Source organism: Mus pahari, chromosome 10 (genome assembly GCF_900095145.1).
Source record: "Mus pahari chromosome 10, PAHARI_EIJ_v1.1, whole genome shotgun sequence".
In the NCBI taxonomy this organism is placed as follows: domain Eukaryota; kingdom Metazoa; phylum Chordata; class Mammalia; order Rodentia; family Muridae; genus Mus; species Mus pahari.
Window position 1 is genome coordinate 19,728,511 of NC_034599.1, and position 18,528 is coordinate 19,747,038.

General features: G+C 41.9%; 1 protein-coding gene across 4 annotated transcripts in view; it reads right to left on the reverse strand.

Moving 5' to 3' along the window:
* Positions 1-18,528, reverse strand: part of Dpy19l1 (dpy-19 like C-mannosyltransferase 1) — an 82,514-nt gene that overhangs the window by 41,736 nt on the left and 22,250 nt on the right. For all 4 annotated transcript variants that reach the window (XM_021208140.2, XM_021208138.2, XM_029543065.1 and 1 more), the window contains 3 exons: positions 16,961-17,081; positions 16,236-16,329; positions 5,048-5,105 (listed from right to left, as the gene is read on the reverse strand). In XM_021208140.2, coding sequence (XP_021063799.1) covers positions 5,048-5,105; positions 16,236-16,329; positions 16,961-17,081 — 273 coding nt within the window. The remainder of the gene's footprint in view (positions 1-5,047; positions 5,106-16,235; positions 16,330-16,960; positions 17,082-18,528) is intronic.

Below are 18,528 nucleotides of genomic sequence, written 5' to 3' on the forward strand. Positions count from 1 at the left end.
GCGGGGAGCTGATCAGACAAATCTATCTAACTACCCATGCTGGAGAGGCCACAGACCTGCCGAGAGAACCCACTGCTGCCAGCTTCCTATACCAATATAATTGCTAACTATTCTAAAGTTCCATCCTTATGCCAACACGGTCCCCCCCAATCCTTTACAGAACAAATGGGGACAATTACAGAGACCCTCAGTTGATCCAACAGCAGAGCTGGATGACTGGATGTCAGCGCCAACTGACAGATCTGTACTACAACCCCTACACCTGAGACTCAAGGAAAGTCACAGAAGAGGGGACAGAAAGACTTGAAGAGCCAAAGGCCTGGGATGACTACTTCTAAAAAGTATCTTCTAGACATGACAGAGAAAATGTCCCCAAGAAATCTCAACACTGTGGTTGCCTGAGATAAGAGGAGCATAGTGACAAGCCAAGTGACATGCATGTGGTTCCACCCCATATGAAGTGCAACATCTGACCAGTAGCTGCTAAAATAGGAAGAGTCCCTTGTTTGCTGCATAGATGAACATACAAGTAGTTTGTCTAATGTAAACAATGCATTCATACACACACACACATACATACACACATGCAGGCACACATACATGTAGATACAACAATGTAATTAAATATTATAAATAAGGACGGACACAGGAGGATTTGAATGGGCAAGAAAGGAAAGAATAATGTATGTTAAATATTGATGTTGACAAAAATAAGTATATTTAAGAAACTGACATGAGTAAATATATTGTGGGTAGTTTTAAAGGATTAACTAGATATGGCCCTCAAGACAATATTTCCATCTACCTTCACTTGCTTTTCTAAAGTGAAATTTTGAAATTTTCAAAAGGCTTTTTCATATATATATCTGAATATATTCATAACAGTATTTTTATATAAAACATTGATCATACATAAAAATTTTTAAGTCTCTATGAAAAAAGCTAAACAATCCTACTTCACAGAAAAAGGAATTTCTAAGAATTAAAATGTAAAGCAGGGAGGGTTGGAGCGATGGCTGAGCAGTAAAGAGCTGCTGCTCCTCTTACACAGGGCAGCAGCTTAGTTCCCAGCACCCCAGAAGACTTCTCCCAACTGCCCCTGTGTAACTCTAGCTCCAGGGCATCCAATGTCTTCTTTCAGCCTCTGCAACAACCCACCCCCCTCCCACACACACACACACACAGACACTGACATACACAGATACAGAGACTCAGACATGCATACACATACACACACAGATACAGACACACACAGAGACATAATCACAACGTTGAAGAACACACAGTCCTAGTTGATCTTGTTTTGTTCTTTGTGGTGCTGGGGATTAAATCCAGGCCCTTGCAGCTGCTAGGCTGCATCATTAGCTGGACCTTCCAGTCATGTACAGAGGAGTCCTCTGTACTCTCTCCACTCTCCACCACACCCCCAGTTTCTTTGTTCATAAAACTTTCTGACAAATCAAGAGAAGCATTTTGTTGTTTTCCTTCAACTGCTTGTGATGAATGCTGTGTAAGCTCACTTTCCCTACATCCTCAAGTGCTTTGTCCTTCTGTTTGCCATTTTCCTTCCCCAGTTACTGAGATTTTCTCTCCCATTCTAAGATCTTTCTGTGGTATTTATCCAGTTTCAACCTGTGATAACCACCTTGCCAGGAGAATGCCAGCATGGGCAGTTGTGAAAACTGTCTTTACCCACTGTTTCTGTTCCACATGGAAGCCATTCTCCCGGAACCCTGAACTACTCTGCTCATCTTCTGACTTTCACCGTGTCCTCTTTCAGCCTGGGCGCCATCATCTTTTGTCTATACACCATTTTTATGAACTCTTTGAAGACTACATACAACATATTTTGAGCATCTCCTCCTTCACCTTTTCCTCCGTAATTGCACTCCCCCTCCTACCCCAACTCAGAGGCTCGCTACCACAAGTCAAGTCCAGTTGGTGCTGTGCAGATTGTTTTGGGAGTAGGGCCTGCCCTGTGGACATGGTCTACCAACCAGGAAGTCAGGTCACATCATCAAGGATCCTGGTGTTCCCTCTCCCCGAAGCTAAGGGTGGGATTTCTTACCCACCTTCCCCACTCTATGCCAGAAGTTCGTCTGGTTGTAGCTTGCACAGATCTTGTGCATGCTGTCACAATCACTGTGAGTTCACACATGCAACTTCCCTGCGGTAGCCGGAAATACTATTTCCTTGATGTTAAGCACAACCTCCAGCTCTTCCTGGCAGAGCCCTGTGTCTTGTTGGGGAGGCAATGCTATTCATGTCCCCTCTAGGGCTGAGCAGTCCCCAGGCTCCATTCTTTTCAGTCAGTATGCTACACCATTAACCTAGAGCATACATTTCTGGTCTTATGACAAGGAAACATTTGACAAACAGCTAAGCTGTTGGCTTTCCTCATCTTGGCGGCCCACAGTGACAATATAAATGATAAGAAGTAAGCTCAACCTCATGTTTTATCCTGGAATGGAGACCCTCTGTGTGGACACTCATGATGCTGGAAAGCCCTTATGTTCCATTTTCACATGATTCAGATTTTAAGGTTTCCAGATTATTTTTTAAATTCTACTAATCCATTTGTGCTGCACATTATTTTAGGTAACCAGGGAACAAACCAAATATTTTGAGAAAATGAGGCAAGTACCCTTCCCTCAAGCAATGCCCCTTGCCCTGTGGACAGAATAGTTCTTCTGTTTAGGCAAATATTTCTTTGTAATATCATCAGTGAAAAACGATTTTACAATACACCAAATGCTATCTTAGATCTACTACTAAAACAACTTGTGAAAATATAACTTAAAAGCAACTAGCAAGCTACATCTGTGTATTGGTGTAGGAATAATTCACTTCTGTGAATAAATATCTCTTCTAAGAAAGTTAAGTGCTGGGGTAGCAAGATGGCTCCGCAGGTACAGGCTCCTGAAGCCGCCCGACAGCCACATCCGACCCACTGAGAACACACATCTAAAAGCTGTCCACTGCAGTCACACAATGCTATGCCATATGTACCCCTAACAACTCAAGAGAATATACAAACACACTGTTTCACAATGCAGTGTCCTACAAAGGTTACTACACACATGAATGGGTATAAGTAGCAGAGATGAATCTTATCACACAAAAACTGCATACTTTAGAAGCATACACACACACACACACACACACACACACACACACACACACACACTTCTGTTTGTTTGTTTGCATGTTTGTTTGTTTCACAAGTCTCATTGTGTAGCCCTGGCTGACCTAAAACCTATAGACCAGCCTGGCCTCAAACTCACAGAGAGCCTCTCTCGTGCCTCTTGAACACTGAGATGAAAGGCAAGCACTCAGATAAAAGTAGTCTTAAAAAATTAGAAGAAGCCAGGCGTGGTGGTGCACGCCTTTAATCCCAGCACTCAGGAGGCAGAGGCAGGCGGATTTCTGAGTTCCAGGCCAGCCTGGTCTACAATGTGAGTTCCAGGATAGCCAGGGCTATACAGAGAAACCCTGTCTCAAAAAACCAAAAAAAAAAAAAAAAAAAAAAAAGAAGAAGAAGAAAATGAGAACTGAAGTTGTCATAATCTGAAAGCCACATGATACACAAAATTATAGTAAGTTTTAGGTTACAGGAATTCTTACCAATATTTTACCAAAACTGTAGTGTATGCTCTAAACTATAATGACATTATATAAAAATGTAACATTTCTACCATAAAATAGCAAATAAATGTAACAACTAGTCATTTCCATAAAACTAAAATTCTAATTTTAACTGTTTCATGTACCTCTTCCTAAGAAAATGATATCTAACTAAGCATGTTTTAAATCAATTAAATGGGTAAAAAAATGTCAAGAGGGAAAAAAAAAAACCTTAAAAAAAAATCAACTAATCTCTTTAGAATTGACGATTTTAGAAACGATGTTCGTACTACTTGAGCATCAAGAATGTAAGAAAAATGTAAGAAGGGGAACTACTAACTCAGGACAGAGTGAGGGGTACAAGGGCCCTCTGTGCTTCACAACAGTGCCTTTCTCGTTGCATCTGGATCTACATATTCAATAGCCCAAGCCCCACATCCGACTCTGAACGCACAATGCTCCCTTCTTGCAGTAGCAAGCAGTTATTTAGCACTTCGCCCATCATTCTCTTAACCAGCTTTAAAACATCCCGTGACCCAGGCTATTACAATGTGCAGAATCGTCAGGGAAAAGTCAAAGCCTTCCTTCTCACTGCTGGCCCACACCCAGCTGCTGCAATGCACAGCTGCTGCAATGCTCACACTCAAACGCTCTAATCCAAGAAGCTCTGCGTCTTATTACTCACTCTGCAAACCTGTGCATGGTCAAAGACGGCAGATACCCAGGGCGGGAAGAGAGAAGATGGAGACATCTCACCCATCTTTTCCCTTCTCCATACAAAATTTCCATGAGAACTCAAGTCAGACATAGCACTAGAAAAGTCATTAAAAGGATGAATAACTTAGGTGAAGGAATGTAGTGAAAATCTGGATTTTTTGGAATTTTATCTGAAAACTATTAGTGATGAATAAAAGTACCAATCTGAGCTAACAAGCATATGACATTTTCTATTAAACCGTGTATTAGGCACTTTACAGATACGGGTCATCTGATTTACGCAATAACTCTGTGAGATAAATAGCATCATGACCCCATTTACAGAGCAGAGGAATGAATTCACAGACAGATTAACTGACTTGCCTAGGTGTCACAGATAATAAATGGAAAAGCTAGGGTGTGAATCCAGGCAGCACTTGGCAATGCTGCTATCGCTGCACTGCCTTGGATAGTTGCAAATTTATAGGTTAGGCAAATAGTCTGAATAGGATATTTAGAAGTACACTGCCCCGAACATACGAGTCACTGGCTTTAAAATCAGACTATTTGCACAAATCAATAAGACTCTCGTCACTTAAGAGATCACTAGTACTTAAACTTGGGACAAAATAACTGGATCACATGTCTAAGAAATACTACTACAGATTAAGCAGAAGGCACTTAATTGGGACAAGCTTGTGTTTCAGTAGTGATTCTCACTGCTTACCTCTCCGTGATTGAAAAAGAAGCACAGCACTGTGACCACGCCTCCCAATCGGCTGCCACTGCAAAAGAGGGTAGGAAAATGTCACTAACACCTGTCAGAAATGGAGGTCAGTCCTTCTCCAAAACCTTAAAACACAGTACCATGGAGATCTGCCACCAACTCAGACTGCTTTGCCACAAAGGACCTCTCCTGCGCTCATTTACAAAACACCTGCTTTCTTCCACACTACCACCGGCCAGAACACTTACCAGCTGAATGAGATGACAAATGCCTACGACCCGTCACTTGAGATTCGGCCAAAAGAATAAGGAGTTCAAGGCCAGGCTTAGCTACACTGGAATATGAGGCCAGAGTATGAGATCTGGTCTTAGAAAAACAAAACCAACTTCCTTATTTACCACCTACAAAACGTGCACACCCAGAGGGTCAGACATTGTTTAACAAAGTTAGTGACATTTTTCCATGCAGCTCTCCTTCCAAACCATTCTCTTTAACCACACAGTTTCTAGTGAAAGTGTGTCATCCACATCTACTTGATATTTGTTCTTTTCTACTTTATTATGATTACCAATCCTAATGAATACTTGTTTCCAAAGGCATCTTTAAATCACTGTGAAATACTGCACAGTCCCAGAGCACAGCAACTTCTTCATCTCTTTCATATGGGTGTGCAGATATCTGTCAGCCTCTTGCTATGTAACATGTATGCATCTTAAGACTACATATGCGCCTGCTTCTCTTCCCCCAGGACAGATAAGAGTGACCCATGCTGGTCCTCCCGAGGCTGAGCTCAGACTCTCAAAGTCTATGTCTGCCCTTCAGATAGGCAGAACGCACCCACACTGTCATTTGATTTTTACTTCCCTCCCTATCAGTATGGAAGACCACTGCACTGTTTCAATGAAATACACACGATTATTCCATGAACTGCCTTAATGTCCTTAAGTATTCATGTTATGACTGCATGCTTCTCTGCTTAAAGACTGTGGTAATCAAATGGCTGTCGGCATATGTGTGACAAATTACATTGACATAATTTATAGTGTATTCCATTAGAACTAAAGATATTATGTGGTTAAGTTTGTCAATTTTATTCCTTCTTTATTGCATGCCCTGTCCATGAAGGGCCTTTCCATTTAAAAATTTTATAGATAGCCACCTAAAACTTCCTCAAGTGCCATGCATTTCCACTTAGATCTTTTATCTGGAGAGCTCTATTCTCTTTCAAGTTACCATTCATGCTAAAATACCGAGCAAGTAAACTACACTTTCTAAGAGAACTACAACCTAACCTGTCTCATACAGGAATTTCCTACAATCTACAACTTTTTCTACTGTAGTCAATTGATTTAATTCTGTAATCCTTTTCTGTCACATGGCACCATTTATATCCCATCCCGTAAGATTCTGGCTACTTTACTACATCTCAGGAGAACTCTCCAGGTCCAGCCACTCATAGAGACTGTTTTCTGTGATTCTCAGCAACTCGGTCTGCACAAAGTATGATCTAACATCCCCCTTTTCAAAGTAAGTGTTGCTTTTCATCAGAATGGCACTGAATCTATGTATAATTTGTGATGGACTATTCTGCCTGCTCAATCACTAAATATGCCACTCGTCATACATTTAATTCAAATTATATTATGCCAAAGAAAGTTTTATGAACAACATATCAGTCAAATACTAAAGTTAATCCTTCTATAAATACAGAGAATGTGGTAAAATCTGAGCATGGTGGTTGCTTTTACACATTCAGAATGTGACAGGTCACATAAGCCAAGGAAAACATAGCCAAAATTCTCAATTTTATAAAAATATACAGTAGTCTGACTATACAGAGAATATGTTATTTTTACGTTCCTATGGCTGTGAGCTCTAGAAGCAACTCATTCTCTGATCAGAGTAAAACACCTAAGACAAAAAAGAAACATTTAAGAACTTACAAAAAAGTTCCCTTTTTAAGATTTTTCTTAAGCAAAACAGAGCCGAGCTGAAGTTTTCCAACTTTAGTTTTTCTTAATGAATAGTAGAGGGAGCCGAGACGTGTGAGAAGTGCTTGACCACATCTCAGGCCGGTGCCACAGCTGCCCATCCTCACACAGCACCACCAGCCCCAGGCTCTGGGCCAGGCACTCGCCAAAGGGCACATCCCTCTCACCAAACTGCTCAGCACAGGTTCCAATCTGTCGCCTCCTGTCTTCTGTGGCTAACTACCCAGGGAGGCAGGTTTTCCTGATCCACTTTCACAGCCTGCAAAGCTGGAAGGTAGAGTAGAGCTGGCTTGTCTATAAGGAGTAATTTGAGTTGCAATCACTATTTAATGATGTGACTTGCAAAAACAAAAATCAAAATTAGTGTCCCTAACACTAAGCTACCATTCTGATCCTAGAGACAGCCACAAAAATGTTACATTGCTAACCAAAAAAAAAAAAAGTGATAATTAAAATATTTAAAATTATTTAATTATTTCCCCATTACAGTTGATATCTCAGTATTCTTCTTTTGAAATATCTATCACTAATCATCAGAAAGCATGAAAACCACCACCATGCAAATTTATAAAACATGCTAAGCTTGCTGAACATCTGTCATCTCCACTCAATAGACTTCACTCATCTTTTTGCATATGTAGTCTATGTGTCTATTTATATATGTGTGCATATGTGTGTGTGAGAGAGGGGGGGAGAGGGAGAAGGAAAGGGAGGGAGGGAGGGGGGGGAGAGAGAGAGAGAGATTGATTGATTGATTGATTGATTGATTAGTGGTCGACATTGGGTGTCTCCTTCTGACTATCCACATTCGTGTTTTGAGACAGGCCCTCTCAGTGACCCTGGAGCTTAGCAGGCGGCTGGCCAGTAAGCCCCAGGCATCCTCCATCTCTGCCTACCCAGCACTGGGGATCACAGGTATGTGCTGCTTACTACCTGGCTCTTTACACAGCCACCAGTGACCTGAACTCAGGTCAGCATGCTTGTGCAAGCAAGCACTTTATTAACTGAGACATGTACTCAACCTCTTTATTTATCCTCTGAGCCTCAATGATCTTAGAAAATTAAGGAGGGGCATTAAAGCTTAAAATTTAAAATAGCCACTAAGCATGCTTCCTAGTTCTGAAATTGGATAATTCTATAATCTTTCTTACTTCTTGATTTCTAAAGACTGAAATCAATTCTCAAATTTTAATGGGTTTTATTAATCCTTAGATTAACAAATGTTAATTTGTTCTCTGTAGTACTATATACAAAATGATGGAACACAAAATACAACATTTGAAAAAAAAGAAAAGCACATTCAGGGTTTTAAAACTATAGTAAATAACCCTTGGAATGAGTTTTCTTATGTAAACAATAAATAGGAAAGAGAAAACTATGGAAGCTAAATGGAGAATTTTCAGTCCCAAGTTTGGGAAGTAAGTCCCTGACACCTTGCTGGCCTAGTGACGCAAACACCTGATCGGCCTGGGTTGATAGCCTTCTCCCTACAACGATGGGACTCAGTGGTATCATAAAGACTTGGCCTGGGAGAGGGCTCAGGGGTAAGGGCTCTTGCCTCTCAAGCTCCTGAACTCACACAAAGGTAAGAGCAGACAACTCAATTGGCTTTCCTCCATTCTTGAACCATGGTGCCTATATGGCATCTACACATATGTACATCATCATAATGATTTAAAAAGAAAAAAGTAAAGACAAAAAAGGAAATGACAACTAAATGAGGTTTGAAAATGTATTCTCTGCTTGGCCCCATCAAGGTCTCCAGCTTATATTCCAACTAGTTAATGTCCTTACTTTAACTGTGTCTGCTGGCATTTAACCAAACCTCCCTATCACTGCGGTAGGAACCACATACTTAGTACCAGACCAAGCCTTTCCAGGGCAGGCAGACAGGGATGGCACCTAAGCATAAACAAATACATACAAGGCCCCGCAGCTGCTGCCCAGGGCCTTCCTCCTGCAGCTGCTGGAACCACCATGTCTTTGGTACAGTTGCTTCCCTGGAGACTCCAGCTCTGCCTGCAAATGTCTGCAGCCTGCAAATGTTTGCAGCCTGCACACTTCCTTTACAGCACTCCCACACACTAGCCCAGGCTGCCACCCTCTTCCACCAGGAGGACAGCTCCAGCTCATGGCCTCTTTTTCCCAGGCCTGTTACCTTTCTCTAAACATAATGGTGCCCTCATAATGGTGTGCCTCAGGCAGCTAATGTCCACAAAGCTCTTTATAAATGAGCTGCACAACGAAAAAATAAAAATAAAATAAAATAAAATAAAATAAAATAAAAAGAAAGAAAAAAAAAGAAAAATTAAAAAAAAAAAAATGAGCTGCACAAGCCACCTCTGTGCTTCCAATACTTGGCCACCATTCCACATCTCAATGTCAATCCAAACATCAACACATGTTCAAATGTCTGCATTTGTCTGCCATGTCTTGTGGCTAGGGCAAGGCTGACGCATTAGCTGGATAGCCAGTGTCCTGAGGCTTCGTGTTTGGAAAGACAGTGATGGAGAGGAAAGTGCATGGACTTGAGATGTTCTGATACACACACATTAGAGCCAAGAGCAGAGGAAGGCCACAGGCAGCTCCCAGGAACAGGCATGGGCATCACTGTGAAACAGGCGTCATTTGCTAAGACAGTGAAGTCATACAAGGGAAAGAATTTGGAGAAAAGATGCTAGTATTTTCTAACAACAACATTCATCATTTTATGCATACCAAAGAGAAATTGTTATCATTAAATATTCATATACAACTGTTAAACCACATGGGTTGGACTAAAGACATGACAGCAAGCCAAGTTACTAGAACATTCAGAAAAGTATGTAATTGGCCAAGTTTCATAGATGCAACACAGCCTATTTAAGATACAGCTTACCAAATCCTGTGTGGGTCAACAGTGAATGCCTGTACTAAGATATGATAAGAATTAGAAAATATCACACAAAACTATAGAAGCAAGACAGGTATAAAATATATTCTCATGAGAAATTTAACAGGTAGGAATCAGTGGAGAACGAAGACACTGATAATAAAGAGCTTTCGTTCTACCACAGAGTCTCAAGAGAAAGATGCTCAGTACCTGGAGCCAGATCACGGAGGTACTATAAAGACACTTCATTTCAGAAGTAAAGGGGCTATGACCAAATCAAATGGAGAGATGAATACAGGTAAGTCTTCTGGCCTTTGGGCCTTCTGTAACACTTCTAGAAATAAAATCATCGTTTAAAAGTTTCTCTGCTACCAAGAGAGCTACTCTGACCTTCAGTGACCAAGGAGACTGGAAGGAGGGAAGGAGAAAAGATGAACACACTGCTCTGAAGCCCGCGGGGGGGGGGGGGGGGAGGGAGGGAGGGGGGGGGGGGGGGGGGGGGGGAGGTGCCGAAGGAAGGGCACTTGCTGCTGCCTAACTCCATCTACAAAAGACAAAGCAGCAGAGAGTCGAGAGTCGAGTAGACACAAGAAAGGAGGAAAGCATCAGAGACAGACCACAGTGGCCTCAGGGACCCTGGTCAGCAGATAAAATGGACAGAAATGCATGAAACAAACAAACAAACAAACAAACTGACTGTGAGTTCTAAGAAAGCTAGCTTAGCACAAGATGCAAAGGTAAAAGAGGCCCAGGAGAGCAGGCCCTGCCTGGGCAGCGTGTCATTGTTCTGTGTGGGTGGCAGCACTGTACAGGTATCGTGTCCACTGACCACGCTCACTCAGGAATGAAAGCGGTTAAGAATGCAAGTTTCCCCTGACTGCTTGCTCTCCACATGCAGACACTGCTGGGCCAAAGACAGAGCTGCAGATGAAAGGAGTCTGGACCTCCTCTGCAGACCGACTTCCAGACTCTTGGAGCCAGCTCGTCTAAAAGCCCCATGACCTTAAAAGAGTCATCTCAAGTTCTGAGAGCGTTTTACTTCTAACTGCTGCAGGATTGCCAGGCTCCAGGGTCACTCTACCTATGAAAAACAAAAACTACAATTCAAGGGGAAATTAAGCATAAGAAACAATGTTTGCGTGCACACACACACACAGAGCCAGAAAAATCATGAATCCAGATTCTTTAAAAAGCTGAAATTTTACTAAGGAACAGATGGCACTGAACAGATAATTCTATAAGATGGTATTGAACAGATACTCCTATCAGGTGGTATTGAGCAATATTCCTATTACCACCCACCCACCCACCCCCCCCAAAATTTGTAAGGTTTTGCTACTTTTGGTTTAAAAAACCACTGGAAGAAAAACTATCTGTAAGATAGACTGAGGCAAGCACACTGCCACGTCATCTAAAACTCTGGAGTCATGGCTGCATGATAAAGACTGGAGAATGAACCCGGGCTGGGTCCATCACAGGGTACCTGGAAAGTCACAGACACTCTGCAGCCAGCATACTGCCTTCTCTTCTAATTTTTGCTGTAGTTAGAAAGTCAATATAGTGAGTGACACCAAGAAAAGAAACCATGATCACAAAGCCCCGAATGGTCCTGAGAGCAGAGCAGATGGGATGCTGGCAAACAGTATAAATGGATATCCTAAAATATTGACTGGTAGGTTATCACATGGAAAAGGAAGACAAGTCCTAACTAAGAACACCTAAGGCCTGGGACTGTGGAGACCTTAGTAACGAACTATGATGCAGGAGAGCACACAGTCTGGACCTCTCCAAACGTCATTCAGTCTTACATTACTCTAGGTGAGACTTTTTAAAAACAAAATAGTACTCTCCTTGAAAATGGAATAAACAGTTTTTTCCTTCATTACTCAGCATATGTAAATAATAAATTAAATAAAGCTATGGATAATTTAATTTCTGTAGAAAGAACATTTAAAATGCAGAGCACATACTCTGAAGCTCTGTCTACATTCAAATCCCAATAATGCAGCTGAACTGCTCTCAGGAGATCTTAGAAAAATTACTTAATATTATCTAAACCTCAGTTTCATCTAAAAAAACAAAAAAAACAAAAAAAACCAAAACAGCTTGGTGGCACCTAGACAGCTTAGGAATGGGATCTGGTCACAAGGAATTGAAGGCAGAGTAGAGGGTTTAGGAGTTTTTATTCTCGACCTCCAAGATTCAGGAACAGGAAAGTGGTTAACATTCAAGTTGACAGGAGTGTCTCCGTCTTCCCTACAGAACAACACTTCCATTAAATGGCAAGAAGACTGCATTTAGAAAGCTTCCAAACATCTAGCAGAAGACAATCAGAGAGCAACAGGCCCTGCGCTGCTTCCCACACGACTCTCGGTCCTACATGACTCTCCATCCCACCCTTTGTAACACTTTATACAAACCCAGTGGCACAAGCACATTTCCCTGAGTTGGACTAGCAGCTCTACAAACCTACTGAATGAGGACATCAAACCTGCATCCAGAGCCATCCAGCCAAGGTGAACAGGAGGACCGGTCAAGCAGTCTCTGTGTTGATGGTGTTGAGCAGAGACTGTAAACAGAGACTGGGCTTGTTTTCCTAGTTATCCTCCAAGTGTTTGGGGCTTACTACAAATGACAGGTCACACTGGATTTCAAATTGCAGAAAGAAATTCCTACACACACACACACACACACACACACAAAAGAGGGAGGAGCAGGGAGACAGAGAGGGAGAGAGGAGAGAGACTGACTAAGGGCTTTGTTCCAAGCAGCTTCTAACCTGGTGGTGCTCAAGGCTCAGTGGCCTTGGGGGCATCCAAACCCCACTGCACAGAGAGCGGCCTTAAGAGGGGAAAGTGGAGGGCAAGTAAAGAGAAGCAGACATGCCAGGAACCTCAGGGCCGAGGCTAACTGTGGAATGATAGATGGCCCCTGTTGTCATGCCCTAAAGTCTGCTGTCAGGAGACAGGATAGAGTGTAGTTTCTAGGATGTCATTCTTCGGCCTTCTCAGATCTCTGCAGTTTAGAGGCTAATTCCCAGCTTGACTTATTGGCATCTGTGGTGGCAGGCAGCCTGAGCTCTACTTTGTGGTTTCACACACGGTAAAAACAGAGCTGAAAAACGAATGTGCGCTGGCAATGCAGGCTACGGGGTGGGGACATCAAGCTTAGGCAGTACAGAAGAAGTCAAAGACAGTAAAGCAGGCAGAGCAGAAACACACTGGAAGCCTTGACCCTGGGAGGAGACCGGGTTCTGATGCGCTGAACCTAAGTTGCTCCCTCACCACCAGCCCGAATGTAGGCCTCTGAAGGACTGCAACCACAAGCAGAGAAAGCGCTACAGTACACGCAGCACACAGATGCAAGTATAACAACCCTAAGTTGTTATACTTAACCCCGATACTACTAGAAATGGTACAGTCTAGCATTGCTGTAAAACATCTGTGCACGTTCGTGCGTGCATGCGTACACGTGTGTTTGATTATGTGCCTGCGTTAAAGAACAGGGACAAGCTCTGGGATAAGTCTTCAGGTGTATCTATAGTTTTTGTTTGTTATTTGAGAAAGGGTCACCAGCCTAGAAATTGGCTCAGTATGCTAGGTTGGCTGGACAAGCAGCACAGGATCCACCTGTCTCAGCCTTCCCAGTGCTAGGATGTGCCACCATGCCAAGGGGTTGTTGTTGTTTTAATATGGTGCAGTAGTTTGGATGAGAATGTCCCCCAGAAGCTCAGGCGTTTCAGAACTTGTCCTCTGTGTGTGGTGATGCCCGCTGGAGGAAGTAGAGGTGGGCTTTGAAAATCTCCAGCTTCGCTTCACTTCCAGCTTGCTCTCTCAGCTGCCTGCTTCTCCTGCAATGCCTGCCGCCTGCGCTATGCCTCCATGCCACTGCAGACTGCACCAGCAAGAGCTATCTCCAGAAGCTGCCTTGGGTCATGGCATATTGTCCCAGCCCACAAAGAAGTAACAAACACATGCGGGTTCAGGTGAAGCCTCGGGTCTCCACTCGGGTCTCCATGCTTGAAAAGCAAGGCTCCCCATCTCCTAAAATACAGTTTTCCCTGAGGAAACTGTAGTGCCAACCTACAAAACTGATTTCAAAGCTCTAGCAAGTAGTGCTCCCTAGTTTCATGTTGTGCTGAGTGCTCACTGTGTGGCTCTGGGGACGGATGGCACTTAGGCCTTCATCATTTAACTCACCATGGCTCTAACTTGGATGGCCTCCTCAGGTCACACTGTCACCCTGTTGCCGGCCTCGGCTTCTGCCTCTTACTGGGATGCACCTCCCAGACACTCCCAGCTATCCAAACCCTCTCCCACTTCAGGGCTGGGCTAAGGTCCCACCAGCGCAAGCTTGTGCCTCCTCAGGGTTCTAGCCTTCCTCCTGTTCTCGCTGCCTGTCTTCCACTGATACACACTATGCTCACCTAACTGGCTGCTCGCACCCTGGGACAGCCTACACTCCTAAGAAGACACTACCTAGCATATATCGTAGGTGTTGACTGAACAAGTGACTATGCATTGCCTATAAGAAGAAGTGTTTACCATGAAAGGTATGGCTAAAGATTAAGAAACTTGTACAGGGCCAGTGCCAATAAGACCCCTTTGATCGGACCAGAACCTTCTATTCTCTTCACAGATATTATGCCATCAGCCTTTGATACAAAAATTACAACAAGAATGGTAAGAAATCAGTGTGAGTGTTTCCTCTAGGAAAGGGTGAGAGTCAACAATAAAAGCAGAACTATCAGTGCTGCCTAGCAATAACCATGTTTGCACTTATCTCACTTGAATCGAGTCTCCTAAATACTGTAAAGCATCTGTACATATTTTAAATATATATAAATATATGCTCATTTTTATAAATATATTTATTATTGTATGTTTTATAAATAATATATACTTTATAAGTACATATAAAACATTTATATAATATTTAGTTATATATTTACATTTATATAACTTATTTTATGTAATCTTTATATTTATATAATACGATTTATTTATCTATACATTTGTATATTTAATGTTTATTTGTAAACATATAAGTATATATTTATAAAAATATAAATTGCAAATATATTTAAATCTGACCTAGTTCCTTCTCCATTTCATAAGCACTTATCAAGTAACTGCTGTGTACTCAAAGACCGGCCTAAAAACATATATCTTTAAGCAGTTAAACTGAAAATGCAAAGAAGATAACAGGACACTGCAGGAGCCCAACTCCTTTCTACTAACCCAAGTGGAAAACCACATTCATACACACTCAGTCCTGCCCTACAGTCAATCAGCAAGCAGGAGGAAGAAAAGCCTAAGATACTTTCAAGGTCAGAGAAGCTCAAGTGGTGCAGAGGAGATGGCTCAGGTATCAAGTGCTTACTTTGCAAACATGAGGACCTCTGTCCAATCCATTAGAACCCATGAGAAAAGGTGGGTAATCCTCACTTGTAATCTTAGCTCTCAGGAAAAGGAAATAGATGGATTCCCAGGCTTTGCCAGTCAGCTAGCGTAGCCTACTTGGCAAGTTACCAGCAAGGGACCTAGTCTCAAATATTTGGCAAAGCCTAAGACATTCAACATCGTTCTCTGACCTCCCATCAGATATACCCCAAAATTCATGTGCACCCACATGTGCACACATGCACATACACACAAATGAAATACAATAGTTCAAACAAACATACACATATTTGCAATATATCATCAAAGTAAAAAGGGAAATACAAACATAAAACCTTTAATACTATCATTACATTGCAAGAGCACTACTTGACTATGAAGATAGGCAGACTGCAAATATTTACGTGGAATATAATTATGCTTTAGCACTAGCAGTGCAATGGCCATCACTGTCATCTGATAAGTAATACTTTCATATTATATAAAAATGATACATATTACATATGTCACATGCCTGGGAACAATTAGCACTTGCCACATATGCCCACAGTAGTCTATTTAAGTCTCTAAGACAGAGGTGCTTCATCTGTGAGATGTGCCCCTTTGGGGGTCGTTGCTTATCAGATATTTACATTACGACTCATAACAGTAACAAAATTATAGTTCTCAATAACAATGAAGTAATTTTGTGGTTGGGGGAAAGATAACCACATGAGGAACTAGATTAAAGGGTCATGACATGAAGAAGGTTGAGAACCACTGCTCTAAACAATCTGAAATGTGATTACCATAAAAACAGTGAAATCAGACAATCACAAACAAATTTTTCAAAAACACTATTAAAATTGAGCAATAAGTTATCAATAATTATTAGCTAAGGACTTTTTATTATATTTTGCAAGTATATACTAAGATATTCTTACCTTAAATATGTGCCATATATGAAGAATAATGCCATCATTAGTCCATTTAACATAAAAATTACAGCAACATAAAAGCAAGCAGGATCGCCCAATCCTTTAAAAATAAACAAAACATATGTTCTAGTCACAAATTATGTTATGAGTCTGGCAATTTACATTAAACTGTGCTTACTGTGAAATGGTTGCCAGATAAACGGTTGCCTTGGTTCCCATAGGAAAACAGGACATGCATGCAGAAGAGTGATGAGAACAGTACTACTCAGATATGCTGGTCTGCCTGGTGATATACCTTAGGGAGGTAATAGGGGTGGCGTGGGGGTACAGCAGAGCAAGCCAGAGGCAGCAGCATGGACTCTGGGAGGAGGGCTTCAGCAGCCACAGCGAACCTGCTGGAGTGAAGCTGCCCTGGCAAGAGCATAGCTACTTTATGACAAATACCTTGCTATAAAAAAGTTCACAGTCCATGGAAGGGTGGCATCTGGACGTCCCAGGTAACACCTGAACCAATCCAGGACAAGGGCCAAAATGTGACCAAAACAGCTTCCTGTTCAGTCCACTTTGCACAGCCATGTCATTGCCCTGTGACCATGGAAGCTAACCAGCCCGCCCAAAATTGAGACTTGCAGAATCCAAGACCCTAATACAATGGTTGTTACTCATATCACTAGACTGCAGTAAGTCTTCTGTAGTTCCACAGGCAACAGGACAACAGGGAAAGGGCTCACCCTCACAGCTCTCAATCGGACTGAGTCCTTCTCCGCGGGTCACTGTCCAGCAGATCTTGGTTTGAATACCAATCAAATCCATTATTTTGGTATAAATCCGGTACCAGCTGGCTAAGATCACCTTTTTGAAGAAAATAAAGAAGTCATGAATCATTTCCAAGCTGGGTCATGGTGGCACACTCTTTTAATCCCAGAACTCAGGAGGCAGAGGCAGGCGGGTCTTTACAAGTTTGAAGCCAGCCTGGTCTAGAGTAAGTCCCAGGACAGCCTGGGGTTCCCCAGAGAAACCCTGTCTTAAAAATTTACAAAGACAAAACAAAAAATAAACAAAATGAAAAGAAATAAGTTTTCATAACTAGATATGTTTTAGAGTTTTTCATAACTGTCTGTCTTTTCACGCTCCAGCTCTCTGGCTCCTTCTCTGTCTAGTTAAACAGGGCTCGGCCTCTCCCTCAGACTCTTTGGTAGTCAAGTCTTCTACTGGTGATACATAGGTAAGAAAAAAATGAAATAAGAAATCTTCAAGATTTACATTTTAAAAATATAAAAGTCTACCAGGAAACATAAAGACCTAAACAAATGATGTGTGTATCTAATTTTTTAGATGTATACTCACATCTCAAATTAATCTGTAAGGTAAAACAACCCCAGCCCAAATCCCAGTATTTATAATTATTTTAGAGAAGTAAAATAAAAGGGGAATATCCTAATGGATATAAAGGTCTATCACTCAAAGTAGCTAAAACAGCAGGACACAAGCAGGCGCATACCCAGACTGATCAATGCCTTATGTGGAGGCAAGGGAGATAAACTGATCTGCCTTCCAGACAGAGGCACTCCTAGCCCAGCCACTGCCCACTCTATACAACTGCTCTGGGCTGACGAAAGTAATGTACTCAAGGTCACGCAAGGGAACTGCAGCCTATGATAGACTGATCAATAGAAATGATATGTAGTTCAGGGGCCTCTGCCATAGGAAGCATAACTGTGCTAAGCTACCCCAGCACAGAGAACCCATGGGATGGGACTTGGCTTCTGAAGAAGGCATTCCTTCGTACACTTGCTGCAAGCAACTCTCCAGTCCAGAGTCCACTTTCAGGACCTCAATATGGCAATACTAAGCATAAAATCCAAACACAGGTACAGTCATTGACAAGTACACTGATTTTACATTTAAAAGAGAAAGCTACTTCAAGTCAGTGGCGAGAAGATGAGTTACACAGATGACCACTACAAAGAATATCCTTTCTACAAAGACATCAACACAAATGCCAAAAGTTAAAAATATAAACTAAGGGTGTAACTATAAAGAATAAATATTTTACATGCATATTTAAAAGTTAAAAGATTTATGGGCATAAAATGCTACATAGGAAAATATGTATTCATAGCTAAAAAGATAAATATTTCATTGATGTCATAATCATAACATCTTATGTATAAAAAAATGAGTCTTTAAGAAACCCAGCAGAGCCAGGCAGTGGTGGTGCACGCCTTTAATCCCAGCACTTGGGAGGCAGAGGCAGGCAGATTTCTGAGTTCAAGGCCAGCCTGGTCTACAGAGTGAG